The sequence below is a fragment of the Anastrepha obliqua genome, chromosome 2, assembly GCF_027943255.1.
Source record: "Anastrepha obliqua isolate idAnaObli1 chromosome 2, idAnaObli1_1.0, whole genome shotgun sequence".
NCBI lineage: Eukaryota > Metazoa > Arthropoda > Insecta > Diptera > Tephritidae > Anastrepha > Anastrepha obliqua.
The window spans coordinates 3,343,379-3,359,366 of NC_072893.1; the positions used below are offsets into that span (position 1 = coordinate 3,343,379).

General features: G+C 38.5%; 1 protein-coding gene across 2 annotated transcripts in view; it reads left to right on the forward strand.

Moving 5' to 3' along the window:
* The window catches only part of LOC129238007 (uncharacterized), a 121,211-nt gene that overhangs the window by 32,199 nt on the left and 73,024 nt on the right, over window positions 1–15,988 (forward strand). Inside the window, exon 1 of one of the 2 annotated variants that reach the window (XM_054873035.1) lies at window positions 11,700–12,029. The exons of the other annotated variant lie outside the window; for it this stretch is intronic. Within the exon in view, the coding sequence (XP_054729010.1) occupies window positions 11,966–12,029 (64 nt within the window). The 5' untranslated portion in view covers window positions 11,700–11,965. Of the gene's footprint in view, window positions 1–11,699; window positions 12,030–15,988 lie in introns of those variants that run through there. 2 annotated transcript variants of the gene reach the window in all.

The following is a 15,988-nucleotide window of genomic DNA, read 5'->3' on the forward strand; positions in this document are numbered from 1 at the left end:
CCCCACATATATTTACACAGCGTTCACCAAATTAGAATTCGAAGAAGGGCAACATACATATAATTTTCAGCGCCAGTGCGAAGAAACTGTGTTGGAGAGTAAAGAAAACTGCATTGAGTGCAAAGTGTTTAAATGGAAAGTGCGTGGATAAAAATAAAAAAATGGAGAGTTATGGATGCAAGAATTTAATGAAAAACGGTTATTATTACAAGTGAAGCAGCACTGAACGCGGCCAAAGTTCAGTTTAGTAAAGCTGAATACACAAACAAACATATGCATGTAAATGCTCGTCTACACACTTCTGTTTACTATTTTATTAATGACTATCATAACCCTGAACTTGTGATGAACTTGTTTGTCGCCTCCGCGCCTTTGCCCCATGCCTGCTGTTTTGCTTTCGTTGCTGTTATTTATTTTCGCTAAAAGCCGTATTGTAAAGGGTCTTTCAAAAGTGACGCTTAGATGTCAGTGGATAATAATATCTAGACGGTACCTTTTTTAATGACGTTTTTGGCATTTGGCAAGTAATTTTACACTATGTATAGAGCAAGGCGTGAAAATTGTTGAAACTTCAGATGAAAATGGTCGACCTTAAGACAACATATCGTAAAACTTGTGATTTTTTTGATGGAAATAATTATCCGAATGAGTCGACAACTTTCAGGTTGGTAAAAATTTTGAAGAAAATGGTTCTGTTGAGGATATATAAAGAGCTGGCAGACCAAAAACTGGACTAACGATGTCTCGATATTTCCAACAATTAGGTATTCACCGACGTAGACATTTAAATTACGTCATTTTTCGCATAATACAAACTATTTTTTCACACATACTGTTTTGTTTTGAATAAAAAAGTGAATCCCGAAAGAATCCAAACGTTTACATGTTTTCTTTTAAAACAACATCCAGGCGCGTCTTTTGAACGACCCTTTATGTACATAGGTATGTATGCTTGTTTGCTTGTTAGTGCATACAGGCGGTTTAATTGCAGCCAAAAATTAAACACGAACAACAAAAACAAAAAAAAAAAAAACTACACTTATAGCAATAAAGTAATTTTATAAAATTGGAATTATTTTGCTATTGCTGTTCTTTGTAAAAAAGTGTTCGATTCAGCCTTTTTTTAGATAAGCTGTTGAAGGTGAACATTAAAAATCATATCGTGTTTTCCATGTACAGTTGTTTTGTTTTCGTTATTTGTGCCACTTCGCTTTTTTGTTTTTACACATGTACATATGTATTCGGAAAGTACAACAAAAGTATAAAGAAAAGCAAAGTAACTTGAATTCGTCAATTGCTTCTTTACAACTTACGCATTGCAAAGTGCACGACGGGTTCTAATATTTAATATGCCAAAGTAATTGGACCTCAACACATTGAACTGTTCAGTTCAATCGAAACAGGTTTTCATGGTCAAGAGGGGGAGGACCCAACAGCAAAATCGACTAGTTCGCTTATTTTGCATTTAAAATCTGGAAACTGCTGATTTTACATGCAAAGGCTAGTACTGGGCTGGGTTAGGTTAGGCATATCTGGCTGATCTGAATATATCTCACATAGAGCACAAGGGTTCGTAGTAATACCAGTGTTGTTAAACATAGTTCTATGCCTTGGCGAATTTTAATAAACCGTTGAAACTTTTGTCAGCAATATCCTTCAGAGAAGCAAAGTATTCCGATCCCACGCAGTTGTAAAGAGTTCTGCTTAGACCAGGGCAGTGGTAAAGGCGGTGTTCTAACGTACCCCTTACTTCTTCGCATAAATTACATGCATTGTTTTGGACCAATCCCATTTTAGCGGCGTGATACGGAGTGAGACAATGTCCCGTCAGCACTTCAACCAATACTTTACATTCCTTCCTTAGGAGTGATAGAATAAAGTTGGTTGTTTTCGTGTTGCAATTTCGTAGCAGTATTTTGGCAATCCTGTGAGAGGTCGAGGCTTCCCATATAGACTGCACTTCCAGAGTTAGTTCCTCGTCTAGTTCCGTCTTCAAAACTGAGAGTGAGGGCTTTATGTTCGAAGTACTCATCTTAGGCAAGCGGGTGCCTGCCTTAGCAAGCTCGTCAACTTTCTCATTTCCCTATATTCCCTTGTGACCTGGTATCAAGTTAATTATGATCTGTTTAGGTTAGTACCAAATTTCACCAACAACATGCATTTGGCTTGCCCTGAAATGTTGCTAGCAACATTGATTGTCAAATGAGCAGAAAATTTTAGTTATAGTTTTATGAGCATCGCACCAGAAGCAATTGGCAAATTTTGGTATGAAAAGGACTTTTAAACAAACTAAGACACGTATATACCATATACACGCGAAGACGTTTCTCTTGAAAATGCCATGTAAATAGGTGTGCAAAAATGTTGCTGGCATCATGTTGCGCGGTGTTTTCACGGTGCCCTGAGATACATACGAAATTTCACGCATTTCTCACGGCTATGGAATTTGTATGTATTTTGCCAGCCATTTCACGTGAAACGCGCATTTAGTTTTATGCTAAAACTGATGAATTTTATATTCCATTTTTTCTTATGAAATGTTGTAGTCTTTTGAAATAAAAAAAATTTCAAACACATGTATATTTATACTCGTTTTAAGACTGCCAATTGGAGTCAAGATTTGACCGACCTACTTTAGTTTTCCTTAAACCTATCTTCCAAAAAAGTCAGAAAATAGCATCACAAATTTTATTTGAAGACATATCTTTGGTAGATGCTTATAGTAAAACTAAACTAGTTTGTACGAGGGGGCGTAATACTTTACACAGGCGTGAAATGTTCAAGCAGCTGCAACTTTTCAACCAAAAATCATACGGGATTGGCAATTGGAGTGAAGACATAACTAAAACAGGCATTTATGGTAAACTAAAAGGAAACAAGTTCTTTCAAAGATTACTTCCGCCGTGATACCTGCCATAGGCGTGCAAATTTCAATCATTCGTACATAGTTTCGGAACCGTAAACTCCAGTACCTTGAAATTTTGTCCGAGGGAATTATCCTAACTTAAGTAGGTTTACGCTAATACTTTAAATTCAGTAAACCGCTTTTCGCCAAAATTTTGTGCAGGTATTTGAATATTGAAAATGGCAAAAGAATTTGAATGCTTGGAAAAGCAGTGATGTTAAGGTGTCCATTCCTGTATGTGTGTGTGTACATATGTATACAGGTATGTTAAGAATGCGTTGACGTTAATATTTCCAAATCTTAGTAGGCTTATTTTCGCGTTTTAGTATTGAAGATAGTAATAGATATCAAGAGATAGATTTAAATTAGCAGAGATGAGAATGGCTGGCTGTCATATTTTGAATCATTCTAAGGCAACTTTGCTAACAACTGTGTGCTTACCTTTGCATTTAAAACAGTTACCAAGCGAATTCTTTGAAATAGAGGTTCTTTCAAAAGACGCGCCTTTGTAAAAATGTAGATTATTTCAGGTTTCACTATTTTTATTCAAAGTACGGCTCTTAAAAATTATATTTGAAAAGCTTTTTCGCCAACGTTCACCAATTGTAGACTCATTCGGACGATTATTTCCACCAAAAAAATGACGAATTTTGCGATATGTTGTTCTGAAAGAACGACTAATTTCACAACAAATTTCAATAATTTTAAAGCGTTGATTTGTGGTGTAAAACTGTACATCTGTCTATTTGAAAAATGTCAAAGGTGATATAAAATGGGTGCCGTCTAGGGATTACTCACATCTGACATTTAGGCGTCCGTTTTGAAAGACCAAGAGTTCAGTAAAAGATTTTTTAAATAGCGAAACAACTTCAGTGCTTGAAACAGTGAAATGGACAAGAGCTGGGCTTCTCGACTTTTTGGATTTATTAGGATAATTGGCTGCAAAAGCGTTTGGTGGGCATTTGAAAATTTAACAAATTTTGAACTCGAAACATTTTCATAAATGGTAGTTAAAATATGTCTATTCCGGTTACTAAAGGTGTCGGGAGGAAAGTGTATATCACTCTGTGAAGTTTTTGAGCTTACTCGAACTCTCAGGAAAGAAAAAAATGAAAAACCTGTTATTCTCCTGCGTAAGCCATAGCCGTTTGGGTTTGTGGGTGCCTACATGAGTTCGAAACTTACTGTGGACACGAAACAGCAAAATTATTAAAATGGTTGCTTCTAATAGCTGTTGTCTATGGGCAGGAAAAAGCTCCTCATAAAAGAACCATTTGCGAAAATTTTAGGTCCCTCCATTTGTGGAGCAAATAGGAAAAGGAGATCGGTCAAACATTCAACAAAGGATGTAAGCGCCAAGAGATGCATATATAACCTTGATCCACCTCATCTTTGTAAGGCCACTCACTACCAGTCTCGAAAAAGGATGACTTTGTTCAAAGATCTCCCATTTAGATTTAAAAGGTTTTAGCTCCTTTTGAGGCTTTGCTTTGCCATCTCGATAGACAAGTCGCAAGTTCAAGTCGCCACGAAGAACCCTGCTTTATCCACGGAAAATTGTTGTACTATAAATACTATTTATGCCCCACACAATAAAATCAAAAAGATTATTTAAAAGGGGGATTTAATTAATATAAATAAAAAGAAAAATTTGAATCTCCTTTAATTTTTGCTAGAGATCAGATTTGTATCATTGCTTATATAATTTTATTTCATCACCCGAACGATATTCGGTATTCTGCGGGTATACAATTGTATTTTGTCGAGTAACTCATCCCAACTTGAGTAGGCGAGTTGCTGCTGTTCTACAAATGGTCAGACCAGTTCTGTATCGCCTCTGAACGGTAGATGGTTTTTATGAGAAGCTTTTTCAAGGCAGAAGTGCACTCCGAAGGTTTGCAACTGCCAACCAAGGAGTGCCCGCTATTAGAACCAACTTGTTCTGCCCTTTGAAGTATTATACCCATAGCTAGTTTTGAACTTGGATCCTGTGACTGGTAGTCATGAGTAAATATATTCAGCTTAGGCCATTTGACAATGTTCCACTGCTACAAATTGAAAGTTTAAAGTAATTTGACAGATGCCAAATAAGTAATACGCCTTGTTTGTCTGCTCAAATTCTTAAACCAGAACTTCACACCAAAGGTTTTGGGATTTGTGGCCTACGGCGGTAACGTTTAAAAATTCAAATGAGGTGAATTATATGCAAATTTCTGTAGCCTGTGTGAAAGCCTCATTGAAACACTGCCAGTTCTTATATTAAATTTTTTTCCACCCTCTGAATATAACAATAATTTCTAAATTTCCTTCAGTTTTACGTATTGGGGTAGGCACACCAGACTGGTAAAGTTTATCGGCTTAAGTGGCGGCTTAGATTTTAAATTTTATCAGCTTAAAGTGCCACAATAGTTGAAGTAAGCTATAATTCGCGTTTTATTATTTTTCAAAGTATCTCAAACTGGTTTTTGTATTTGTTTATAATTGCGTGAAGTTAATTCTAGAAACTGAGTGTCTTTTGAAATGACATGCACTAAGATAGCAGTAGAAAAACCTTTTCCATTATTTGCATTTACATAAGTCAATATTAAATACTGAAGCATTTACATTCTCGCAATATAATAACAGCAATACAAATAAAGCATTGCGGACGCTTACGATTAAAATCTAATCTGAATTATTTTCTAATCTAATAAAATTGTTAGACTGTCTGTGAAATAAACGAGCGACTGAGGGATGGAGAGAAATTTCTTTACTAGCATTAGTTAGCGACTCAATACAACTATAAATATAAAATTTCAGTGCAATCGTTTTACTATCCATAGATCACTAAACTTAAATCAGTGTTACTCTGTCACTAATCATTCGTCCCACTGACTACAAATTAAAAACAAGTATATTTTTATATTTCCTTTTTTATTTCAAACAAACGAGTGTAAACTTTGCAAAGTGTAGCATATTTGGTAAAATAAGCAAAAAGCAAATATTTCTTGGCACTCATGTCGGTCACTCCACAGCTCTAATTAGCTCCATGGCAGTGCGATTATTTTATTCGCTCGCATTTGGGTCATATGGCAACGTTAAATTCAGTGCTCTGCTTTTGCCTTAACACGTTGAGCCCGGCATCGATATTACTGTACTTTCCATTTGGCCGGCAACGAGCGAGCAATCGGGAATATTCAGACTGGAGACTGGAGCGATTAGTTAGAAACGAATTGCAGCAGACAAAAGTACACTTTGAAAATATATTCTGTTTAGAGTGTTTCAATAAACTTCATTAAAATTACTATACATTTATTTTTTAACTATCGGTCTTAGTTCATTGTCGGTCCCTAGGGACCGACGCCGGCCAAACGGAAAGTTCACTGTCGGTCCCTAGGGACCGACGCCGGCCAAACGGAAAGTTCACTGTCGGTCCCTAGGGACCGACGCCGGGCTCAACGAGTTAACTACATATTTTTCAAAGCGCTAAAGCGCCAAATAACAACATTTGAACAAAATTCTCATATTGGCAAAAGAGTAAATTAAGAAGTGGGGAGAGCGCAACTTTTAAATGTATGGTACTGAACACAAATAACGCAACACAAGCCGAAAACACTTTTGGATTTTACTTCTTTCGTTTTAATCTTTACAGCCGGCTGTTGACATTGTTATTTATTAATTTTTTGTCAAACACGAGGTTCGTTTATTTCCTTTCAAATAAATAGCAAATAGGTGTACATATGTACATACATACAAATGTGTGTAAATAACAATAAGCTAAATGAGAAGAGAATCTCGAGACAAATGCCGAACATTGATGCAGAATAACTTTTGTGTGTTTGTGTTTGTGTGTTTGTATGTTCGTTTGCATTATACATACATATATGGAATAATTATCAGTCCAGTAGCCTTGGCATCGCTTTTTTATTGCTGCTATGACTAATGACAAATATTCAAATAATTAGACGCACAGCCGTCGATGTTTGGAATAATTAAAATATTTTACAATTTGATACATTCACACTCGCAGTTACATGTGTTAGCACTGAGAAAAGAGATGCAATAATGATGTAACGGTTAATGCGAGTTCAGTATTACTTCGTATAATACAGGGTGGCGCAAACCAGAAACAAACAGATAAGCAATGGAACGCATAATGGTTAAAAGAAAGATTTCCATCACTCAAAATAATTTTTTTACATTTAAGAAAAAGTTATTTAAAAACAAACTCGTTTCCGTTAATTTGCATGAATTCAAAGGGCAATCTGGAAATTGTTTGTTTTCTTTTCGCTTCACTTGAGACAAAATGTGTTGTACAATTTATGTTACCATGAAATTTGAAGCTCGAAAATGTGAACTATGCACGAAAATATGAGGCTACACGAAATTAGCACAACATTTTTATTGGTTATCTAATTTATGTACAACATAAATATATGTATACGTTGACAGTCAAGCGGCAATCAACTCATGAAATTTTACCGAAAAACGTTCTTAGGACCAGGGAAGCCATAGAGAGACTAGCCGCGCACAGACGGTTACACATCTATTGGCTACCCGGACATAAGCGCATTGCAAGAAACGAAATTGTAGATGAGATTGCCAAAAGCGCTGTTTACATACACTTCGAACAAGTAAACGATATACTGAGACCTTTAAAAAACCTGAGAACACGGATAGACAGGAGGTGGAATAATCTAGCCATTTGTAAATCCGCGAACATAATGTGTACACAGAATGCAGATAAATACGCCAGATTCGTACTACCCCTGTCTAGACAGGATAGCAGAACTATCGTAGGTATAATGACAGGCCACAATTTGTTAGCGACACACGCATACGAGATGGGAATTACAACGTTCCCCCGACAGTCGGTTCTTCGTTACCGGAACGATCCAGATTTACTATATATTCGGCCGAGGACTGTCACTTCAGCAGCACTCTCCGTACATGTATGGGGAATGTTTTTGCTGCTACAACAACAACAACATGGGAATTACAAACAAAGAAAGCTGTATATTTTGCAATGAACTAGAAGAGAGGGAAACTCTAGAGCCTCTTCTATGTTTTGCCCTGTATTAGCTAGAACCGAATGAATTGTTTAGGAGCTCTACATAATGAGACGTTAGAATGCCTCTGGGGGTTAAAGCTTCATAGCTTACTTAGATTGGCAAAAGGCGCAGGCTTATTACGAGAAGCCTACTACAGGGAAACGTAAGGGTCAAGCTCCATCTGGTACCACTAAGGGCCAATAGGTCTATGTGATGGCTTCCAGCCAGCCAGGTCAACCTAACCTAACCTAATTTATGTACAACATCGAATACATTGGTTAGCTCTTAGTTACTGAACTATAATTTATAAAAATTGAAGTTTTATCCACAAATTACTGCATTGCAAGCTTTTCGCGTTGCCAAGTTGACCGAGTTTAACAATTACGTTGCCAACTGTAAACGTGCATAGAATTTTTCTCTTAATTACATGGGCCGACAAAATAAAGTGAAAATATTTTATTTATTTCTTTATTTATTTTATCTACCAGAGGACACTTTTCTAAAGGTCTTCGACATGTTGAATCCGTATCTGAGGTCATAATTGTTCTAGTGGCTTTTATATTTATGAATTTCTTATTGTAATATGCAAAAACCAACTAAAGACTCTGTGCCGAGACTCGATTAGACATTTTTAAAACTTAATATTTTGACACAAATATATTTGAGCCAATTCAAAGCCATTCAAAAGAAGAAGAAATCGAGGCCGAAATTGCGTTTTTCACACTTTTAGGTTGACCTATCTCGGGAACTTGAGCCACCGGAACAATTTATTTTTATTTATTTATTTATTATATGATGATTTGGATTCAGTACGTCGAGAACTTTTGGAAAAGTATACTCTGATTTTAGGCAACTGCTCATAATAATAGTTAACAGTTTGGGACAATAAAAGTGATATTTAAAACTCAGCCGAACTATTCTGGAACCTAAAGTTTGTGGTATCGAAAAATGTAAGAAACAGAAGTTTCAAAAGTTTCTCGCAAGTTGTGGACCGTGAAAATGACCGAGTTTTTCTATAGATTATGTAGGCGGCCGAATGGTGCGTGACTACCAATCGGGATTCAGAGAGAACGTAGGTTCGAATCTCGGTGAGAGACCAAAATTAAGAAAACGTTTTTTCTAATAGCGGTCGCCCGTGGAAGGCAATGGCAAACCTCCGAGTGTATTTCTGCCATGAAAAGCTCCTCATAAAAAATATCTGCCCTTTGGAGTCGGCTTAAAACTATAAGTCCCTCCATTTGCCGAAGAACATCAAGACGCACGCCACAAATAGGGGGAGGAGTTGGGCCAAACACACAAAAAGGGTGCACGCTCCAATTATATACATACCTGTATATAGGTATATACATAGTCGCTGTATTGCACATACTTCCTCAAATTTATCCAACTTAGAAACACTGTTTAGTTCGCATCACAGAAACTTACTTTTCTAGCAAACATGAAAAAATCAGACAGACATCTAAAGTCAGTTCCAAGTCAGTTTTTGTTACATGGCCATGTTTCGTTAGTTTTGACGTTTCCTATGTATATATATAATACATACAAAAACAACATTATATATTTAAGGAAATTTGGTATTTTCTAAATACTTCTGATCTTGAGTTGCGCCGGTTAAGCGGTTAGCGCGTGATATGTGCGATAAACCGAGCCGAAAGGCCGTTGCTGAAAAAGCAAAAGATCCGCGCAACAAAGCGCTGGTTCGACTTGTCGTTGGGCCACAGCAAGAAACCGTCAAACGCAAATATTTGCATTACAAATAATTATTACCAATAACATTAACATGTTGACGATTGATTCGAATTTCAAATTATTTTGAAAAATTGTTTGTTGAACATGTCATGAGTGTATGAGTGTGTGTGTGTGTGTGCATACTGTGTTTGTATTCAGCACACAAAGTTAGCGTTTAGCAAAGTGGACATTCGGCTGACTGACTGCTCATCGATCCGCTTGTTTTGCTGATGTTGACTCATGAGTGTACAAATGGCAGTACATACTTGTGTATCTGTATCTGTATGTGTACATAGCTCTGTAGGCATGTGCTGTTGTATGCAAAAGACAAATCGTATAATGGGCGAGCGACAGGCGGCAGTAAAATGGGTAACAGTGCGGCAAATAAGCGCATTAACCACTGGCTGGGCGTTTTCGAACACCAGCGTACCTGCGTGCCGCAAGTAGGGTGTTTGCATGTCTGGCGTCACTCATAGATACATACACTCGCTTAGTTAGTGGCCTTTTCTATTACTTTGGCGATATGTAGGCTTGCGTGTGCGCTTGTTTGCAGCGTGCGGGCGTGTGTGAGTGGAATTGGGTGTTTGTTTTGCTGTGCTGCAACTGCTAATTTAGCGACAACTACATTTTTGCTTTGTTGTCTTTTAGCTGCATTTGTTGCATTGTTGGATATTAACATACATAGAAGCTTGCGGCGGTCTTTCACCCTATCAAACCGAAGCCGGGACAACATAAGACCTGGATACGTATGCGCGTTGGACATGGCAGGCTTTATGTGTTTTTCGCTGGCATATTTTCGTGCACTAACATGAAATAACAACAATACAAATGCATAGCCGTAATGGCGCCGTGTGTGTGTGGGAGTGTGCGAGTGCAATGTACCTGTGCTCCCCAACTGATTGAGGTTCGATTGTTTGTCAAATTCTGCAGTGCGGTTTGACGTTTGTATCTTGCAGTTGGTATCTAAAATTCACCTGAACATAGGCGCATTAAAGTTCCAACATCTACTTGCTATTCAAGGTAATCGCATATTTTAATAAAAAATGTGCTTCTGCTGTACTCGTAAGCGTCAGAACGTCCACCCCATTGTTCGATGCATGAATCCATAATTTATTATGCATCAGAATGCGCACTGCTCGCTGCGATACCACAACATGCGCACAATAAACTCATACACAGCCACAGAAATTGGAATAAATTCACGAACTGATCAACGGTTTTTATCCACTGGGTGGTGGCATTTCCTTTCGAAACGTTGACAAATTGCTTATGGTACTTATGGCGTTCATGTGCGCTCACTCATAAGCTGTTTGAGTGTGTGCGCGAATATAAATTATTCCAAACGGCGCATTAGCATATGCTATGAAGTCATTCGGGCGGAGTTTACACGTTCACAATTCAACAAGTTTTTTCGCTGCGTCGCACAAACTGCGGTGCGCACAGCGAGTTTGCTTCCAAAGTCTTTTGTTTGCTTGCGCATTTGGCATTCAAATTTGCTTGCTTTCTCATTTATCTCCATGCACACAAGTTCTCTACTAAGTATTTACTTTTATTTGTCACTCACCGTTGCCATTAGATTTGAAATGCGTTGGGTTTTTATTTTTTTCCTTTTTAGTTTCTATTTATTTATCTATTCTGCGCGTTAAGAAGGCGATGGCCAAATTGACTCAACAGGTATTGAATGAAAAAGAAGAAAAGGCTAAATCAGCGTTTCTTGTTGCTACTACGAGTATACCTAGAAGTCAGTACAATTTTGGTGCTTCGCAGCTTTGATGAATTTCGTGTATTCATTGCAATTCAAGGTGACGCACAAATTAACGCAAAATGAAAAGTGAAAAAATTTATGAATCCAAATGAAGTAAATGAAACGAGATGAAGTAATCTCCGCAAAGTCAACTAGTTATACTATGTGAATATATTTATCGGCACAAGCGCTGCACAAACACACACAAGAATGCATAGTTTATGTTTTTAAACGTTTTAAAAATTTTAATCGAATCGTGAAATCTGCCTGGTAAAGGTAAACAAATATTGCCGCAAAGTAGTAATTATTGTAAACATAAAAACCGAACGTAAACAGACGCAAATGGAAGCTTAAATTTATCAATGCCAGGCTGGTTGTGCGTGTCTGTAATTCACGATTTCTGAAACCAATTAACAATCGCGGGTGTTAGAGTAGTAGTGGAAGAAGTGCATACGCATGCGACCTAATAAATCGCCGCAAGACCAAACGAGTGAGAAAATCTGATTACAATTCGAAAATTAAAATCACTTAGCACTTAAAATACAAGAGAGAGTCACAATGGAAGTGTACACTGAAGAGATGCCGAAAGGTGAAGAGGATAATTCGAAGTTTATGCTGGATGGTAAGAAAAATAATTTACTTTCAGCTTGATTTAGTTTATATTTACTTTACATGAAATAAATATGTCAACAATTTTCTCCAATCATAAGTAGGTACGTCCAATTGATTTATTATTATATTGTAATTACAACAATAAATTATTATAAAAGGGCTTTGAATTCGCGTAACTTCACGGTATAAAAAATAAAAGGGTTTAAGTAAAGTTAAATTTAAATTAAAAAGTTAAATGACTATACTTCCGAGAACTAGCCACATAATGTGAGGAAAATCATGCATTTCTGCATACTGATAAATTGGCAAAAAGCAGTTTCTTTGAATGCAGCCTGCAAATAAAATGAAAAGCTAAGTATTAAAAGTGGGTGCTGTCCAATATAGGTTAGGTTAGGTTAGCCTGGTTGGCAATAAGCCACGCATAGACCTTTTGGTCCCTATCGATACCAGATGGAGACCGACCTCTATGAATACCTAAAGTAGACATAATGTAGGATGTCAGCGCTTTAGGCGAATCTAAGTAGGGCTGGGAGCTCCACTTTCGAGACGTCTTCCAGACCCTCAAACAGTGGGGCTCCCAGGCATCTTAGTCGCGTTTTTGATAATGCCGGACAAACGCACAGAAGGTGTTCTAAAGTTTTCTCAACATCCTCTCTGCATTTTCTGCATTTGTCCGTGTTAGCAATCCCTATCTTGTACGCATGTGCAGTAGATTATGACCTGTTAGCATACCTATGATAGTTCTGCATTGGTGTCCAATATAAAATCAACAGGTGTTCCTTACAGCGCTCGCCTCTCGGCAGACAAAGAGATAATTCCACGTGCATTTCTTCCGTGAAAAATTTCTTTAAAAAAAATCTGTCACTCATTTGTCGGAAAACATGCCAAAGGGTGGATGAAGCTTGTCCTAAAAACTTGTAATAATACTTGAGCTATTCTATTATTATTCAATGCAGATGATCTAGTGAGCTAGTTGCTAATTTTGTGATGGCGGATGTTGTTGTTGCAGTAGTTCACTAGGCCCTGTGCGGTGTAGTCACCGATCGTCATCGTCTAACTCATCTAACGGTAGACCCAGGAACCGTGCTCTTTCGACAGGTCCGGTCCAGAGGGAGAGGAGTGTGAAGTGAGTGGGTTTAAGAGGGCATGTGAATAGGTGGTTAGCATCGTGCGTGGTATCTTCATATGCCGGACATATATTGGGTATGTCGAGGTCGATTCTGCAGGAGTTTAACCTACTACAACATCCACCCATCGCGGGTTGTTCTTACTGTATCAGCATAAACATTCCCCATAAATATACGGGGAATGCTGCTGAAGTGACAGTCCTTGGCGGGGTCGTTCCGGTTACGTAGAACCGACTGTAGTGGGAACGAAAGTTACGCGGGTCTCACGAGGCAGGTTAAGCTCTTCGCCTGCAATAGGTGTTGGTTTTACTCCGATAGCGACACACGGCGGTCGGGAGCTTAGGAAGTTAATGAGAGTCTCGCGATGAATGTCGTTTAAAGTCTGTCTCGATACTGTCCTATCCCGTAGTTGCAGTTGTGTGTTGGTCCTGGATCTCGTCGGGGTATTCGAAAAGATGCCTCCTGACTCGCTTGGAAGCAGGATAGTGTTCTAACAAATGTCTACAGGAATGATTCCTACGGCAACACCCAAACAGAAATTGCTTGCTGAGCATTTCACTGTGCTCCTTGAGCGGAAGCGAAGCCTCGGTGTGAAGGTGTTGCAGGGGAGACCACACGAGACTTTGTCCTGATAGCAGTATTTTTGCAGGTCTGGAGCTTTGATCACTGCGAATCAATAGTACCAGGCGACCAGACGGAGGCAACGTAATTTAGTACCGACCGGCGAATTGCTTTAAATGTGCCCCAGGTGCTGCTGGTTGGCGATTTGAAGATCTTGCTGCGGTTTTGGACCTTAGTGGAAATTGCGATTGTGTGCGCCCAGAAGGAGAACAAACTTTCGAAGGTGATACCTGAAATTTTGGGCTTACTGACGGTCGGTATTGGAATGTCCTCGAATTTCTCTTTTAACTGCAGCTTGACTTCCCTCGTCCAGGTGGTAAAGAGGGTCGCCGTGGATTTAGTGGGGGAAAACTGCTAATTCCTCGTAGTGAATAAGCGAGAAAGGCTGGCGATGATCTTGGTATGCTATGCGGAATTTTGTTCATATTGGATGAATTGAAATTATTAAAAACTAAACCACACATACGTTAATTTTTTTTTGTTAAAAAATTTTAATACTTGAGAACCTATTTTTACTATACTTATAATAATAAAAAAGAGATTTGACTATTTTTGGAGGATTATTTGGTAGAAAATGTTAGGGATAACAATGAAAAATAGTAGTACTAAAGCGCCGTTTTGATACCATTATGAGACCTCCAAAAGACCGATATCTACAGTCGGCTAGAATTCTTGATATAATGGAGAAGATTGACGGGATTTAGGTTGGCGCACTGCCCCAGGTAAGAAAGGAGTGCCCAGTGACCTTAGTCGTCTAGCTGCCAAACCCGGACATTTACAGAGAAAATGCTCTACAGTCTCCTTCTCTGAAAGGACCCCACAGCTTTTGCAATGGGGGTTAAATGGTAACCCTAGCTTTTCCGCGTTTGTGTGGATCGTTCTGCGACCGGTAAACACGGCTACGAGTTTGGAAGTTGAATGGCGAGGAGTCCAAAGGACTTTCTGAGTCCTTCGAATATCGTATTGGGGCCAAAGGGTTTTCGAAATAGCACATGAAGAAATGGAGCTCCATCTTTTCTGGGCTCTCCTGAGAAATAATTTGTGCAGTTCTCCTTTAACAACTGTCAGAGGGATGCCGATGAGCGGGTAGAAGGTTTCTGAGACCAATTCAATCCCCTTCCTGGCAAGCTCACCCGCATTCTCATTTCCCTCTATGTTCCTATCTGCTGGAACCCAGATCAGAGAAATGGTACCTGCACACCCAAGAGATTTGATCTGCTCCTTACAGGAGTTTACTAATTTCGTTCTACACCATGGCGTCGTCAGAGCCTTAATCGCGGCTTGACTATCGGAGAAAATGTTAATATCTCGCTCCCGCGTTCCCTAAGCGTTTTGCATGCCTACAGGATCGCGAAGACTTCTGCTTGAAAAACATTAGCAGTGTTCGGCAGTTTAAAGGAGATAGATAAGTTGTCTAAATCAGCCAAAACCCCTGCTCCGACTCCCAATTCCATCTTGGAACCGTCAGAGAAGACGGAGGTGCAAGCTTCGGTGCAGATTTTCCCCTCGATTCAATCCTGCCTACTTGGAAAGATTGCCCTAGCACGAACCTCGTTAAGGTTACAAATTATGGAAATTCGTTAATATATTCAATTCGAACCTGAAATTGTGTAATAGAGCTGTAGGTGTCTCACTGCTTTCCTTTTGCTGGCATTCGTCTTTTACTGACTCTGGATATTACCGCTTAATTACAAATTCAATCTATTTACTCAGTACTCAGTTATTTCTAAATTCTCATAAATATTTCAATGCAAAGTTCATTCCTTACAGTTGACACAACTTGCCACTTTTCTCTCTCTAGAGATAATTTGCAAGTATTTAATTTTTGTGTGTTTCTATTTGCTGTACCAATTCATTAGGCCCTGCCACGGCGGTGTAGTCACCGATCGACATTGCCTTTTTTTATTTTTTTTTTGCATACTGATTTTATTTACACGCTCGACAACATCGATATAATTAGTCCGATGCTCCGTAAATCAGCTTAGTGCAATAAAAAAACAAATTAAAGGTCAAATAACTAAAAGTTTTATTCGACATAGTGCAGTGCATTTAAAAAGCACGCAACTGTAATTCCCACTTATCTCACCAGAGTCCACTTCCGCCATTCGTTCTGTGTTCCACGAAATAATCAAATAGCGCCAACAATTCGCTAAACGTCATATGAAAGTCAATGACGGTGACAAAGCATATTTCCGAAGAAAAACAAGTACTGTTATGTGCA